This window comes from Silene latifolia, chromosome X, assembly GCF_048544455.1.
Source record: "Silene latifolia isolate original U9 population chromosome X, ASM4854445v1, whole genome shotgun sequence".
Taxonomy (NCBI): domain Eukaryota; kingdom Viridiplantae; phylum Streptophyta; class Magnoliopsida; order Caryophyllales; family Caryophyllaceae; genus Silene; species Silene latifolia.
The window spans coordinates 263,759,047-263,773,186 of record NC_133537.1 but is presented as its reverse complement, the minus strand read 5'-3'; the positions used below and the strand labels follow the sequence as shown (position 1 = coordinate 263,773,186).

The 14,140-nt window shown below is 44.9% G+C and overlaps 1 protein-coding gene and 1 non-coding gene across 2 annotated transcripts; one reads left to right on the top strand and one right to left on the bottom strand.

The window, feature by feature from the left end:
- Positions 1-4,564: 4,564 nt before the first annotated feature.
- On the bottom strand, positions 4,565-5,299 carry LOC141620042 (uncharacterized). Its single transcript, XM_074437016.1, has one exon. It carries the CDS (start codon positions 5,297-5,299, stop codon positions 4,565-4,567), a length of 735 nt encoding a protein of 244 aa, XP_074293117.1.
- Positions 5,300-13,650: 8,351 nt separating this feature from the next.
- On the top strand, positions 13,651-13,756 carry LOC141625677 (small nucleolar RNA R71). The gene has a single exon (XR_012535444.1). It is a non-coding gene; the product is annotated as a small nucleolar RNA R71 (small nucleolar RNA).
- The last annotated feature ends 384 nt before the right edge of the window (positions 13,757-14,140 follow it).

Genomic DNA, 14,140 nt, shown 5'->3' with positions numbered 1-14,140 from the left:
TGGTGGCGAGTATCTTTCTCACGAGTTTGATCAACACCTTAAAGACCGTGGATCGCCCTACGCTAACTCCACCGGAACACCTCAATTGAATGGTGTGTCCGAACGGAGAAATCGAACACTACTTGATATGGTTCGATCCATGATGAGTCACACCGTGTTGCCCTCGACTCATTGTGGGGTTATGCTCTTTTGTCACCTGCTCTAATACTTAACAAGTCCGTCTAAAGTCATGACAAGACTCCATATGAACTATGGAAAGGAACGGTCCCCAACTTGTCCTTTATACGGGTTTGGGGCTGCGAGGCTTATGTCAAGTGGAGACCTGAAGATAAGCTCGGCCCGCGATCGGTCAAGACATACTTTATAGGTTATCCTAAAGGAACACGTGGTCATTACTTCTATTCGCCAACCGAACAACGTGTTTTTGTTGCAGCTAGTGCGACATTCTTAGAGAAGGAATTTCTCGAGAATGCAAAGAGTGATAGAACCTTCGACCTGTCGGAGATTCCAGAACCAAACACCGAGCAACCATTGGAGGAACCTATTCCTTCAATCCCGGCTACGGTGAATATTCCTGAGGAACCTAGGAGGTCGGGAAGAGTCTCTATTCCTCCAGACAGATACATTGGTATGGTCGAGGAACATGATATAGACGACGTTCTACTCTTAACGAGTAGTGAACCCTCAACCTATAAAGGTGCCATGACTAGTTCTGACAAAAACCTATGGCTTGAGGCCATGCAATCCGAGATGGACTCTATGTATGAGAACAACGTATGGGATCTTGTTGACTTACCTGCTAAGGTTCGTCCCCTTCAATGCAAATGGCTTTACAAGATAAAGCATTCTGTGGAAGGTCAACAAGATATCTACAAAGCACGACTAGTTGCTAAAGGTTTCACCTAAGTGCCAGGTTTGCACTACGATGAGATTTTTGCACCCGTAGTCATGCTGCGTTCCATTCGGATTATCTTAGCGATTGCCGCTTTTCATGACTATGAAATTTGGCAAATGGACGTGAAAACCGCCTTCTTAAACGGCTTTTTGGAGGAAGAGTTGTACATGGTACAACCCGAAGGTTTCATCGATCCAGAACATCCTAAGAAAGTGTGCAAGCTTAAGCGTTCCATTTATGGACTTAAGCAAGCATCAAGGAGTTGGAATCATCGCTTCGACCAAGTGATAAAAGAGAATGGATTTACTCGATCGGTCGAGGAACCATGTCTATATATCAAGTCGAGTGGGAGCAAGATTGTCTTCCTAATATTGTATGTTGACGACATACTCCTGATTGGGAATGACATACCTCTCTTAACTTCGGTGAAAGTATGGTTGAAAAACCATTTCCAGATGAAAGATCTGGGAGAGGCACAAAGAATTCTAGGCATCCGTATCTATCGAGATAGATCACGACGGATGCTATCTCTCGATCGGAGTCTTACATAGACAAAGTCCTAGAGAGATTCAACATGACTAACTCCAAGAAGGGGTTCCTTCCTATGTCTCCGGTGGGTGCATTTGAGCAAGTCTCGGCACCAGAGACACGGAAGAAAAAGAGCGCATGGCACGGATACCTTATGCCTCGGCAATAGGATCTATCATGTATGCCATGATATGCACACGTCCCGACGTGGCATATGCATTGAGTATGACAAGTCGATTCCAACAGCATCCAGGTGAATCACATTGGCTGGCTGTCAAGAACATTCTTAAGTACCTACGGTGGACTAAAGATTGGGCATTGACTTATGGAGGCGAACAAAAGCTATGCGCAACTGGTTACGCAGATGCTAGCTTCCAAACGGATCGTGATGACTCGAAATCTCGATCCGGATTCGTTTTTACTCTTAATGGCGCTGCAGATCACTGGAAGAGTTCAAACAAACTCATTACAGATTCTACGACCGAGTCCGAGTACTATGCCGCGTCTGAAGCTACAAAGGAAGCGATATGGATGCGTCAATTCTTACATGGGCTCTCAGTAGTGCCTAGTTCGAATGACCCGATCACCATCTATTGCGACAATAGTGGTGCCATCTTCCAAGCTAAGGAGCCAAAGTCTAGCAACAAGTCTAGACATGTACAACGGAAAGCTCATCTAATCCGGGATTACGTGGAGCAAAAGGCAGTAGTGATAGAAAAGATTGCTACAGATGATAACATAGCAGATCCTCTCACTAAAGCATTACGACAAGATAAGCATGAAGGGCACGTTAATTCCATGGGAATTAAACGTGTTCCTAAGTTGTAGTACTCTTTTATGGATTAGATTCATTCGCTTTTGTACTCTATACAACATCATCGTTTTGATATTTTTATATATATATTGTTTTTCATGTGGATTTGTACGACAAATTTTGAACACCACAAAGTGAACTGAACGAACATTATATTTTTGGTCCTTAATTGCCCATATGAGCTGATAACTCTGGCAATTATTTTGTGACGTTGGTTGATGGTGGGTTCAACTAGCCATAAGTCAACAGGTTGACTGACCAATCACAGAGGCGATTTATACGGATATTTCGTAGGACACAATTGTGACATCGACGTGGAGTCCTAAATGTTTTATAACATTCGGTGCCCGGTCGTGGATAGGACTTCCATGGTGATCCTAAGAGTCGATTCTTTTGACTATCGACTGTCTCTTGAGACTAAGGCCGATTTTGGGTGACTTTGGTTTCTTTCTCACGGTCATCCGTAACGAGGGCCAAGTAGATTGTTTTTGGTCATTTCATGCTTGTGCTTAGATCGGAAGGAGTTCGAGTTGAAGGAAATATTCAGCCTTTATCGTGTACTCGATATTTCTCGGGGCCACTCGAGGAGTCAGAATCGAAATGCATGGCCATGCTCGGATACGGATTCGTTTTATCGCTTAAGTTACTCTCTAGTCGGGAAACCACTCTAGATCCGGATCGATTGTAAAAATACGACCTTTGTGGATCCAGATCCGCAAATTGTTTTACATTGAGTGGGAGAAATTTTAAATGAATATGAGAATCGGTTATCGCACATACACTTGTACGGACAAGTGGGAGTTTGTTGGAGCTTGTGTCCTCCAGTTAGTGCGGATAACGTCATTGCACATACACTTGTACGGACAAGTGGGAGCTTGTTGGGGTTGGTGTCCTTAACAATTAGTGCAAGGACTTATAAACCTCTAAAAGGATCAAAGGGCATACTTTTGGTATTATTATCGGTTGATCCACGTTTATCAATAACGGTTGGCTTGCTAGATAAGTTTGACGTTATTGTCATACGGATGGCGGTGATCAATTGGTCCCTAAAAGTCACACCTATAGGATACGTTTTGAGTGATGTGACGGTATGAAAATACAGTCATGTAGATGCCAAATTGACTAACCAGTTAGTCTGAGTTATTTGACTAGTAATTAGTCTAATATGTGATGTTGAGATATTTTATTTAATACGGATTAAATAAAAATGGCTAAGGCAAATTAAGCAATTAATTTGTAAAATTGAATATAAGCGTTTTATATTTAATTAAATGTATATTGAATATAATTATACAATACTGTTTTGTCGGACATGTATTAATAATTCAACTAACCCGTATTATTAGTTGATGCCTTAATTTCCGATAACCGATAACAGTTTATAATGAAACCGCGTCATATACACTTAGCGAATGATGGACCGGACCACGAGTTTAAGTGAAGAGGAAATGAAAAGCCCATTCCCTCTCTAGAACTCGGTTTGGCCGAATTAGAGGGATCAAAAGGAGAGCTTCCTCCTTCACTTCAACCCTAATTCATTTTGCAAACATTTCTAGGGTTTTGGGAATTGTGCCTCCCGAATTCCGGATCTCTCATCCAACACAAACTCACAAAACAATCCCCTCGATATTGCAAGGCAATTAGGGGATTATCTCTAGCACAAGGGCATTACTCGGACATCTTGGGTGCAACGATTAGGAGGAGATCTAACTTGATCTCTCATTGCCTTTTGCACTAGGACCGAAGGTTATTTCTATGTCTTTATCGTTTCATTGTGTTTTTCGTTTTATGACTAAAATTACATATGAATTTTGCGTTATAATCCTATAAAGAGAGGGTTTTATACGGATATTACCCTACAAAAAGTAGTCCGTCATTGCCCGCATGTACGTCCTGTTTCCAGAAGCACGGGGTAATGGTCCCACAATGTCCATACCCCATTTCATAAAAGGCCAAGGCGAGATGATCGGATGCATATGTTCTGCTGGCTGGTGGCTGACAGGCGCGTGCCTTTGGCATTCTTCACATTTCTTGACGTAATCTATGGCGTCCTTTCTCATAGTAGGCCAGAAGTAACCCTGCCTTAGTGCCTTGTTGGACAGGCTCCTACCCGCTGTGTGATTTCCACAATCACCACTGTGGATATCACACATCAATGCATGTGCCTCCTGTATGCTCAAGCACCTTAGATAGGGTCCTGCCAAGGACTTCTAAAATAGGATACCATCAATGAGTACGAATCTGGAGGATTTCATTTTGAAGCTCCTGCCATCTTTCTGGTCATGTGTTAATACCTCATCACGTAGCCAACTAATATAAGGCTTGCGCTAATCATCAGTTTCTTCCTGGAGTGTGGCAGTACACAGTATCCCTGCTTCATATGTCCACTGGGTGGTTGCAGCCTTACTGGCGTTCTGTTGTTCATTCTGGCGTATGGCAGGTTTCATGACATGTATGAATGGTATAGAACCCACTGCCCCTGGAGTGAAGGCTGCTCCCAGGGTGGCGAGAGCATCTGCTTCAACATTCTGGTCCCTTGGAATTTGCTGGATGTGGAAGGAGGCAAAGCGGAGTTTGAGCTCCTTCGCCACTTCCAGGTAGGCTACCATTTTAGGATCCCTGGCCGTATACACGTTATTCACGTGGTTGACAATCAGTTGGGAGTCACTATACACCTTGATGTAGTTGACTTGCATTTCTAAGGCTAATTGGAGTCCTAAGATTAGGGCCTCGTACTCAGCCTCGTTATTCGTTGCTTTGAACTCACACCGTACTGCCTGTATTATCTGTTCCCTCTGAGGTGATTTCAGGACCAGCCCTACCCCTGCTCTCTTTATATTGGATGCCCCATCAACATCTAATTCCCATACCTGCTCCCCTTTAGCCTCACTTAGGGTCAATATTTCACTGTCGGCTTGTTCTTGAAGGGTGGGGCTAAAGTCTGACACGAAGTCAGCTAGGGCTTGGGACTTTATGGCTGTTTGGGGTTCAAATTTCAGGTCGTACCCACTTAGGTGGACAGACCACTTAACCATTCTCCCTGACAGTTCGGGTTTCTTCATTATAGTTCTCAGGGGGTAGTTGGTCACGACTGAAATTGTAAGTGACTCAAAATAGGGACGCAATTTGTACGAAGCAGTGACAAGTGCTAAAACGAGTTTTTCTAGAGATGTGTACCTGGTCTCTGTAGGTAACAGAGACTTGCTTATATAGTATACAGGTTTCTGCGTACCCTCGTGCTCTCGTACCAGTACAGCGCTTACAGCCGCCTCCGTTACTGACAGATACAAGTACAGTGGTTCTCCCTGTTCTGGCTTCGAGAGAAGAGGATGGGTGCTTAGGTACTGCTTGAGTTCCCTAAACGTCTTTTCATGCTCCGGCGTCCATTCAAACTTCTGGCTCTTCCTCAGGATGTCATAGAACAGTCGGCACCTGTCTGAGGACCTTGATATGAACCGGGTTTAGGGCTGCTACCCATCCTGTGAGCCTCTGTACGTCCTTTGGATTCTGAGGAGATTCTAACTGGAGGACTGCTTTGATTTGCTTCGTGCTGGCCTCTATCCCTCTTTGCGTCACCAAGTACCCCAGGAATTTCCCCGAGGAGACTCCAAAAGTGCATTTCAGGGGATTCAGCTTCATATGGTATTTTCTGAGGATCGTGAAGGTATTTTCCAGGTGGGACACGTGTTGTCCCGCCTTCTCGGATTTGACTACCATATCGTCAATGTAGACTTCCATTGTTCTTCCTATCTCCTCCTTGAACATTCTGTTCACCAGGCGCTGATAGGTGGAACCCGTATTTTTTAGGCCAAAAGGCATCACATTGTAGCAGTACATGCCTCTGTCAGATCTGAAGGCTGTTTTCTCCTGATCCTTAGGGTCCATTTTTATCTGGTTGTACCCACTCCAGGCGTCAAGGAAGGTAAGTAGCTCATGCCTTGCTGTTGCGACTACCATGAAATCGATGTGTGGCAGGGGGAACGGGTCTTTTGGGAAAGCTTTGTTAAGATCTGTGAAATCAACATATACTCTCCACTTGTTGTTCTTCTTGGGTACCACCACAACATTCGAGAGCCATTCTGGGTAGTTAACCTCCCTGATCTTGCCTGCTGCCAGGAGGTTGTTTACCTCCTGGTTTATCACCTCGTTCCTTTCATGAGCAAATTTCCGCCTTTTCTGCTGGACTGGAGGAAAGCTGGGTTCTATATTTAACCGGTGTGTAATTACACTTGGATCTATGCCCATCATGTCGCTATGGGACCAGGCGAAACAATCCATGTTAGTACGTAGAAATTCAATTATCTGCTCATGGATGTTATCTGCACAATCAGCTCCCACCAGCACTGTTATTACTGGAAACTGTGGGTCCAGGACTACTTCGTCAAGTTCCTCTTGGGGAGGTGCGATATACTCCCTCTGGACGCACAGTTTCTGTAATTGCTATGCTGGACCAGCTGCAGTGGGTTTCAGAGCATTCTTGTAGCAATCCCGAGCGATATTTTCATCTCCCCGTATCTCCTGTACCCCCCAGGGTGTAGGGAATTTCAGGCTCTGATGGTACATTGATGGTACCGCTTTTATTTCATGGATCCAAGGCCTGCCAAGTATCACGTTATAAGTTGACGGACCATCAATGACTAAGTATCGTACCTGTTTGTTCATACCTCGTGCAAAGGTAGGAATCACTATTTCTCCAAGGGATTATTTAGTTTCTCCACTGAAGCCTACCAAGGGTACTGCCTTCTGCACTAGGTATTTCTCGCTGAACCCCATGTTCTTCATGGTTTCCACCATTATTAGATTCACAGAGCTTCCTGTATCTACCAATATCTTTTTAACAAGGCAATTCCCTATAGAAAGGGTAATGATCAAGGCGTCATGGTGGTGTTCTGCCTCATCGGGTATGTCTGCCTTGTCAAATGAGATTACTGGTAGATCCTGTCTGCTGACCCTGAGGGAGAACTCTGGTTTATCTCCTTTGGTCTCGGTTGCAGGGCGCTTTGCTGCTGAATAAGAGAGACCACATCTTTGAGTAAGGTGGAGGTGGGGATGGTTGGGCCTGGTCAGCAGTATTGACCTTTAGATTTCGCTCCCCTGGGGAGCAGGTGATCCAAGCATCCAGCACTCTAGAGGTGCTTCACTTCCTTTCGTAGTACTACACAATTTTCTGTATTGTGGCCAATATCGTTGTGGTATTCACACCTTTTGCTGGCATCTCTTCTGTCGTTCTCCCTGAGGGTAGGCTTCTTAGGCCACCTGGCCCTCTGCCCTAGTTCCCTGATTGCCTTCAATACCCCAGCAAGTCCAGTGGTGAACCCATACTCGCTGAGCTTAGGTGGAGCCTCGGTGCTCTCTATTTCTCCTGAGACTTTGTTCACTGTGTTCTTGCTGTAGGGGTTGGCTCTTTCATTCTTCTTCTCTGTTGTGATTTTTCTGCTGGACGAATCTGTTCCGTACAGGTCCCTTCTATCCTCATCCTCCTCTAGGCGATAAGTAGCCTCTACCATTTGTTTGACTTCCTCGAAGGTGGCACATGGGGTGCTTGGTGAGATCCTTGTACAAATCAGAGTTGCGATGCAGTGCCCTTCTGAAGGCATTGACTGCTGTTGTAGGGTCGCACCTAGGGATAGATATTGTTTCCACATTGAATCTGGCGAGATAATCCCTGGTGGACTCCTCGAACCTCTGGACGATCCAGTATAGATCACTGGATAATTTTTGTGGCTTGCGACTGCTTGCGAACTGTTGATTAAAGACGTTCACTAACCCCGCGAAGCTGGAAATAGACTTGTTGAGAAGGTTAACGAACCACTGGAGTGCGTCTCCTGACAAGGTGGAACCGAATCCTTTGCACATACATGCTTCCTTTTCAGGCCCTGTTGCTGCAACTACCATCATTTTCTGTTTGTACTGGTTAATGTGCTCTAGCGGATCCTCTGTTCCATCATACAACGTCATTGTTGGCGTGGTGAATCCCTTGGGCATGTTGACAAGGGCAATGCTGTCCAAAAAGGGAGAATCCGCATAGCACTTCGGGGTCGCCACCTCCATGGGACGTGGTAACCCTGGGACCATGCTGAGCAGGGACCTGATATCCTGCAACTATTGTTCTACATGGCTTCCTACCCTTATACCCTGGTTGTGGGGTGCTGAGTAGACCGCATATGGGTTTGGTGTTCCTCCTGACATGTAAGGATGGACCATGTAGCTTCCAGGTAATGGTGTTGAGTTCACAATAGGCCTGAACTGGCTGTCTGGAGTATATGGCATATAAGAGCACATCCCGGGATATGCGTTTCTTGCTGACTGTTCCCCTGGATTGCTTCCTGGTACCACTGGAGTACTGCTGGTTGTTGGTATGGGATCTGGAGTTAGGGCTCCTAATCCCACAGGATTGAGTACCATAGGTTACGTTTGCGGCATCCTTGGTAGTGGTGGAACCACTGGTGGTTGGATCGTACCCTGGGCGGCTACCGTTCCTGCTGGATATACTTGCTCGGGTGGGGTGGTTACCCCTGGTGGCAGCATATCCATATTGAGTCTGGTCACTAGGTTTTGCGGCAGTAGCCTTCCACAGTACTCCCTGGCATTCCCCTGGCCGAGTGTTGACCTTGCCATCTGCTGGGTCGTTCGCAGAGGTGACACTGCATCTATCTTTTCCTGTATGGACTGGTTGTCCTTTTGTAGCCTTATCACCGCCTGCTGCAAGGATGTCATCCCTTGGAGCAATTGCTGTACCGGATCCGGTTGTGACGCTCCTGAGAAACGCGCCCCTGTCAGGTGTCCTGGTGATCCTGGGCACTGCGGACTCCCATCCCTATTAGGCTTGGGTACAAGATTAATAACTGGTGATTTGCCAGCCTTCCCTGCTCCCAAATCTGTGATTTTGGGGGAGTAAGGAGGCTTTGCTGATGCTTGGGGCTGAGCCTAGCCTGCAGTCACTCTGGTGGTAGGGACCGCCGTTGTTGGAACACCGGAGGTTGCTGGCGTCGCCCTACTACTGGAGTTTGCGCTGATGTACTCATCGGATCAGATACGTTCTGATTGGATCCTGACATGACCAACTATAGAGGTTTCAGGATATTTCGAAAAGAGGTATTTTAAACAAGATTTAACCACAATGCCCCACGGTGGGCGCCAAATTGTTTTGGTAAGATTTTACCGACTAAAGATTTGTGAGTCAATGTGGCTATTCCAATTAAAATATGATATTAAAGACTTAAGTAGATCGATAGTAAGAACATAGCGAGAACGAAAGTAAACAACTAGTACGAAAGAGAAACAAACGAAAAGAAAGAGAGACAAATGACACAAGAAAAATGGTGACGCGGGAAACCCAAAATATGGGAAAAACCGCGGGGGGGGAATGGTATCCCACCAATGATCCACTAGTAGTAATAGTTTTTGAGGGTAAACCTAGATGGAACAATCAGGAGGAACAACAGTAATCTCCAAACTACTAAGTACAAATGATACGAACGATGTTTATGTTTCTAAGTGTGTAAATTATTATTTGTTGCAGGCGATGAATGTTGTTTCTTCGAGTGGAGTGAATGAGGAATGAGGAATGAGAGATGAGGAATGAGGAATAAGGAATGATAGGTCTTTGAATCTCGTGTTTGTTGCTCTTTTATAGCCTTCCTTGAATTGTCGCACATGTCCCTATGTTTTCTCAACCATATGCTCCACTTCATATGAAATAGGAAGTGGTTGCTAACTTCGTCAAAGCTCCTGCTGATAACCGCAATGTTCCTGCTGACCATTTCAACATTCCTGCTGGTTGTTTGTTATTTAGTTCAACCGTGGTCTTTATATTACTTGATTGTCCAGGTTCATCCCCCCTTGTTCTTCCTTGCGTCTAGCAGCCTGCTGCCTTGTCATTGATCTGTGTGCCTCTATCTTACCCAATAGCGAGTTGCCACGTCATCATGAAAATGAGAGGGTATTTTTACCCATACAGCACGTCCAGCAGCAGGAGTACCTCGTCCTTGACCTCGTTCTGCAGTGCCCGAAGAAGAAGCCAGTTCAGGAACTGGGCGAAGCACTAACGCAGACCTGTAAGCAGCTGTGACAGCGGGTGACGACGCAGCAGAGGTCGTCACCGAAGAGGAAACAATACCTGCAATAGAAACAGTAGTGGCAGCGGCAGTAACAGTAGTAACCGCGGGGCTAGTGACGGTGGCAGCAGCAGGGACCACCGTCTCAGAAAGGGATGGGGTAACAGTAGAGCTAGTCGAGGGCATGGTGTTACTATCCATCCTAACAATCAAATAAGTCCATAAATTAATCAAATAAGCAATTAAAACACGATTTCCCCCAATTTTTCAAAAATTTTCGAAACTCTAACCCTCAAATAAGGTCGAAAACATCAACCAAATAACAAGAAAGAGGAGAAGTAGACTTACTTGATTGAAGACCCACAAGAAAAAGCAAATTAATCGACAAAAAACGCACAAAAATAGTCGGAGTTTGACCCAACTCGAACAAACCCTAATTCCCCAATTAGAATGCAACAAAGACGAATTTGAAGGTGAAGGGTGAGGGCTTTTGTCAAAAAACAGGTAAGGAATGCAATGTGGGTGGTGATTTTGGCAAAAGGGAAGAACAAATGGAAGATTTAGGAGGTTTATCGCACAAAACAAAGAAGAGGAAGAATTAGAATGAAATAAAAGAAGGGAGAAAAGAACTCCCTGCGTGATATAAGGCATATTGACTCGATCGAGTGATTTGAAACCACTCGATTGAGGGCTTCACCATTCATTCTACTCGATCGAGTATAAATCCCTTCGATCGAGAATTCCTCTTTTTAGTCAATTCGATCGAGAGCCTTAAACTGTTCGATCGAACGTTTTGCCTGCGCATTCCTCTCGATCGAGTACAAAAAGTACTCGATCAAGTTGTTTTCCTTTGGTATGCATCCCAATGAGATAAATCTTCCCCAGACCTGCATAAAAACACATAGAAATACTTCCCGCAAATACCAAATCACAAAATACGCAGTATATATTCGGTCTTCTGCTAAAACTAACTACGCTATTGTCTAACAGTCTAAAATGCAATTTAAAATGTCTAACGGAAATTCCAAATTACAAAGTTTTTACAACGGGGAATTCCCCGCTCATCTTCCAAAACACTGTAGTAGCCCAAAAGAGGGCTTCTGACTGGAGGAGGTCCCTTCAGCATCGCGGACCCTCCTCTTGGATCGCCGTGAGCTTGAACTTGAACTAATGAAAGGAGAATAGTTTGCGTCCACATACGCCTTCACCTTCTTCTTCCTTTTTGCATTCCTATCTTCATTGGCGGCATTCCCATCACTTAAATTGACTGTCATTATACCATGACCCATAGCATCTCTAGTGTCCACTCTGTCTGTACCTACAGCAAGGAAAACAACAGAATGCTCCTCCATATTGCTCTCAGTTTGAGGCGGAGGTGTCACTATAGCAGCACAATACTCAATATTTTCAGCTGGAGTGTCTATGTCTGGGTCAATAGAGGGTAGGGCATTGCAAGGTTGAACTTGCATAGGGGCCCTACGAGCTTTGGACTGATAAAATGTCAGCTCCTCAACTCCTACCAGGAAAGTAAGGGTCTTTCCCCCGACATCAATTACCGCGCGAGCAGTAAACAAAAATGGTCGCCCTAAAATAATAGGGGTATAAGTGTCCTCGGGAATAAAGAATCTCCCGATTTTCACAGGTATGTCCTCTAAGACACCTAGTGGCCGCGATATACTATGGTCGGCCATCTGAACAGTCATATTGGTACAATTAAACTTGGTCAAACCCAGTCTCTTAGCGAGAGACAAAGGTAAGACACTCACGCTAGCTCCTAAGTCACATAGCGCGTTGTCAATTAAGTGGGTTCCTATATGATATGGAATCGAAAAGCTACCCGAATCTGATTGTTTGGGTGGTGTCTTATTATGAACTAAGGCGGACCCCACTTCAGTCAAAGCCACCGTTTCATGGTCACTTATATGCCTCTTACGCGTTAATATTTCTTTCATAAAGTTCATGTAAGAGGGTACCTTGGTAAGCAGTTCAGCGAAAGGAACGTTGACATGAAGGTTCTTCAGAATATCTGCAAACTTTCCGAACTGTTGTTCGGCCTTCTTGTTCTGCAATCGCCTTGGAAATGGAACCGTGATAGGAATTTCTAATCCCTTGTTTCTTTCTGCCAACATCTCAATAGGAGCATCATCTTTTCTATTCGATCGATCCCTTTTCCCTCTCGATCGAGATCTTTCAGCAACAATTTCATTCGATCGAGCACCATCAACCGTTCGATCAAAGTCCTCTTTATCAACATCACTCGATTGAGGTATGATTTACTCGATCGAGACGTTTCCTCAGCCATTTCATTCGATCGAGGTATTTCCTCCTCTCGATCGAAGTCTTGATTATCAGCCTTACTCGATCGAACACCAACATCACTCGATTGAGTACTATTTCCTACATTTCTACTCGATCGACCACCGGAAATGAGTCGATCGAGGATTTTCCTTGGATTCAGCATTGTTTCGTCCACTGACAACTGTTCACGCACTGCAATAGTATTTGCCGGGTCTGATATGTCTTTATCACTCGACATTTTGGGTCCTTCATAGGAAAGACCGCTTCGCAAATTTATCAGATTAATCATCTCATGTAATTTCTTATCAGGTTGAGATGGCAAATGACCCGATTTCCTTGAAGAATGGTTAGCCACGAGTTGAGCAATTTGAGACTCAAGTGACTTTATCGACGCATCTTTCTGTTGGTCACTCTTCTGCAGTTGAACAGTTAATGATTGTATCATTGACTTCAACTCAGTCATCTCACTTACACCACTAGAAGAAGCTCCTTGATTCGGCGGTGGAAAAGATGGAGGTTTTTGAAAGCCTTGTTGAGCCTTGTGTGGGGGAACATATGGTTGCTGCTGCTGTGGAGGTGAAGGGTTTAACACATTCTGACTAGTCCATCGCAAATTGGGATGGACTCCACTCTGATTTTTATAATAGGAACCTCCTTGCCTATATTGCTGAAAGGCAAGAACTTGCTCCTTCTCAGTTAGATAGTCAACAGCAGTGTGACCGTCATTACTACCGCACCTCTCACATGAAACGGTTTCTTGTCTAGTGAACAAGTGAACCATCTGTTGATCACTAGCATTCTGCAATTCCAACCTATCGAAACGGGCATTCATGGCTTCAAGTTGAGCCACAACTGCATTATCAACAGAATTAACTGTCCGAATAGCATCTCTCGGGTTCCCATACTCAGCACAATGGGTAGCCATTTCCTCTACTATTCCCCATCCCTTGTCATCATCATTATTCTTCTGAAATCTCCCATTTGATGAGGCGTCTAAGATAACACGGTGGTCGTCATACAATCCATTATAGAACTGGTTGCATAAGAACCACTGATCAAAACCATGATGAGGAAGACACTGCACCAACTTCTTAAACCGGCACCAAGCTTCATAGAAGTTCTCATCTGGTGCTTGCCTGAAACTTGTAATTTTTCCTCTCAGCTGATTAGTTCGTTGTGGAGAAAAATATCTTTTATAGAAGGCAAGGGCCAGGGTCTCCCAGTTGGTGATCCCAGCTGCGGTTGTATCAAGATCTGTGAGCCATTCACGGGCTCCATCTGTCAAAGAAAAAGGAAATAGGACCTCCTTGATCTTGTCCTGGGTCACTCCCTTAGTAGCGGGAATGGTATAGCAATAGTCAGTGACTGAACTCCATATGTTTACGCGGATCTTCACCCGCCACACCTCGGAACAGGTTCCGTTCGACCAGATTGATATAGGACGGCCGGATGTCAAAAGTATTGTCATCCTCGGCCGCAAGTTTGAAACCTTTAGGGATTGAGGCAGTTGTGGGCTCTGAGTGACTCGCGATATTAGGCATTTTTAAC

Excerpts from the sequence above, each read along its gene's own strand:
- LOC141620042 (XM_074437016.1), bottom strand. The coding sequence starts at position 5,299 with ATGAAGAAACCCGAACTGTCAGGGAGAATGGTTAAGTGGTCTGTCCAC.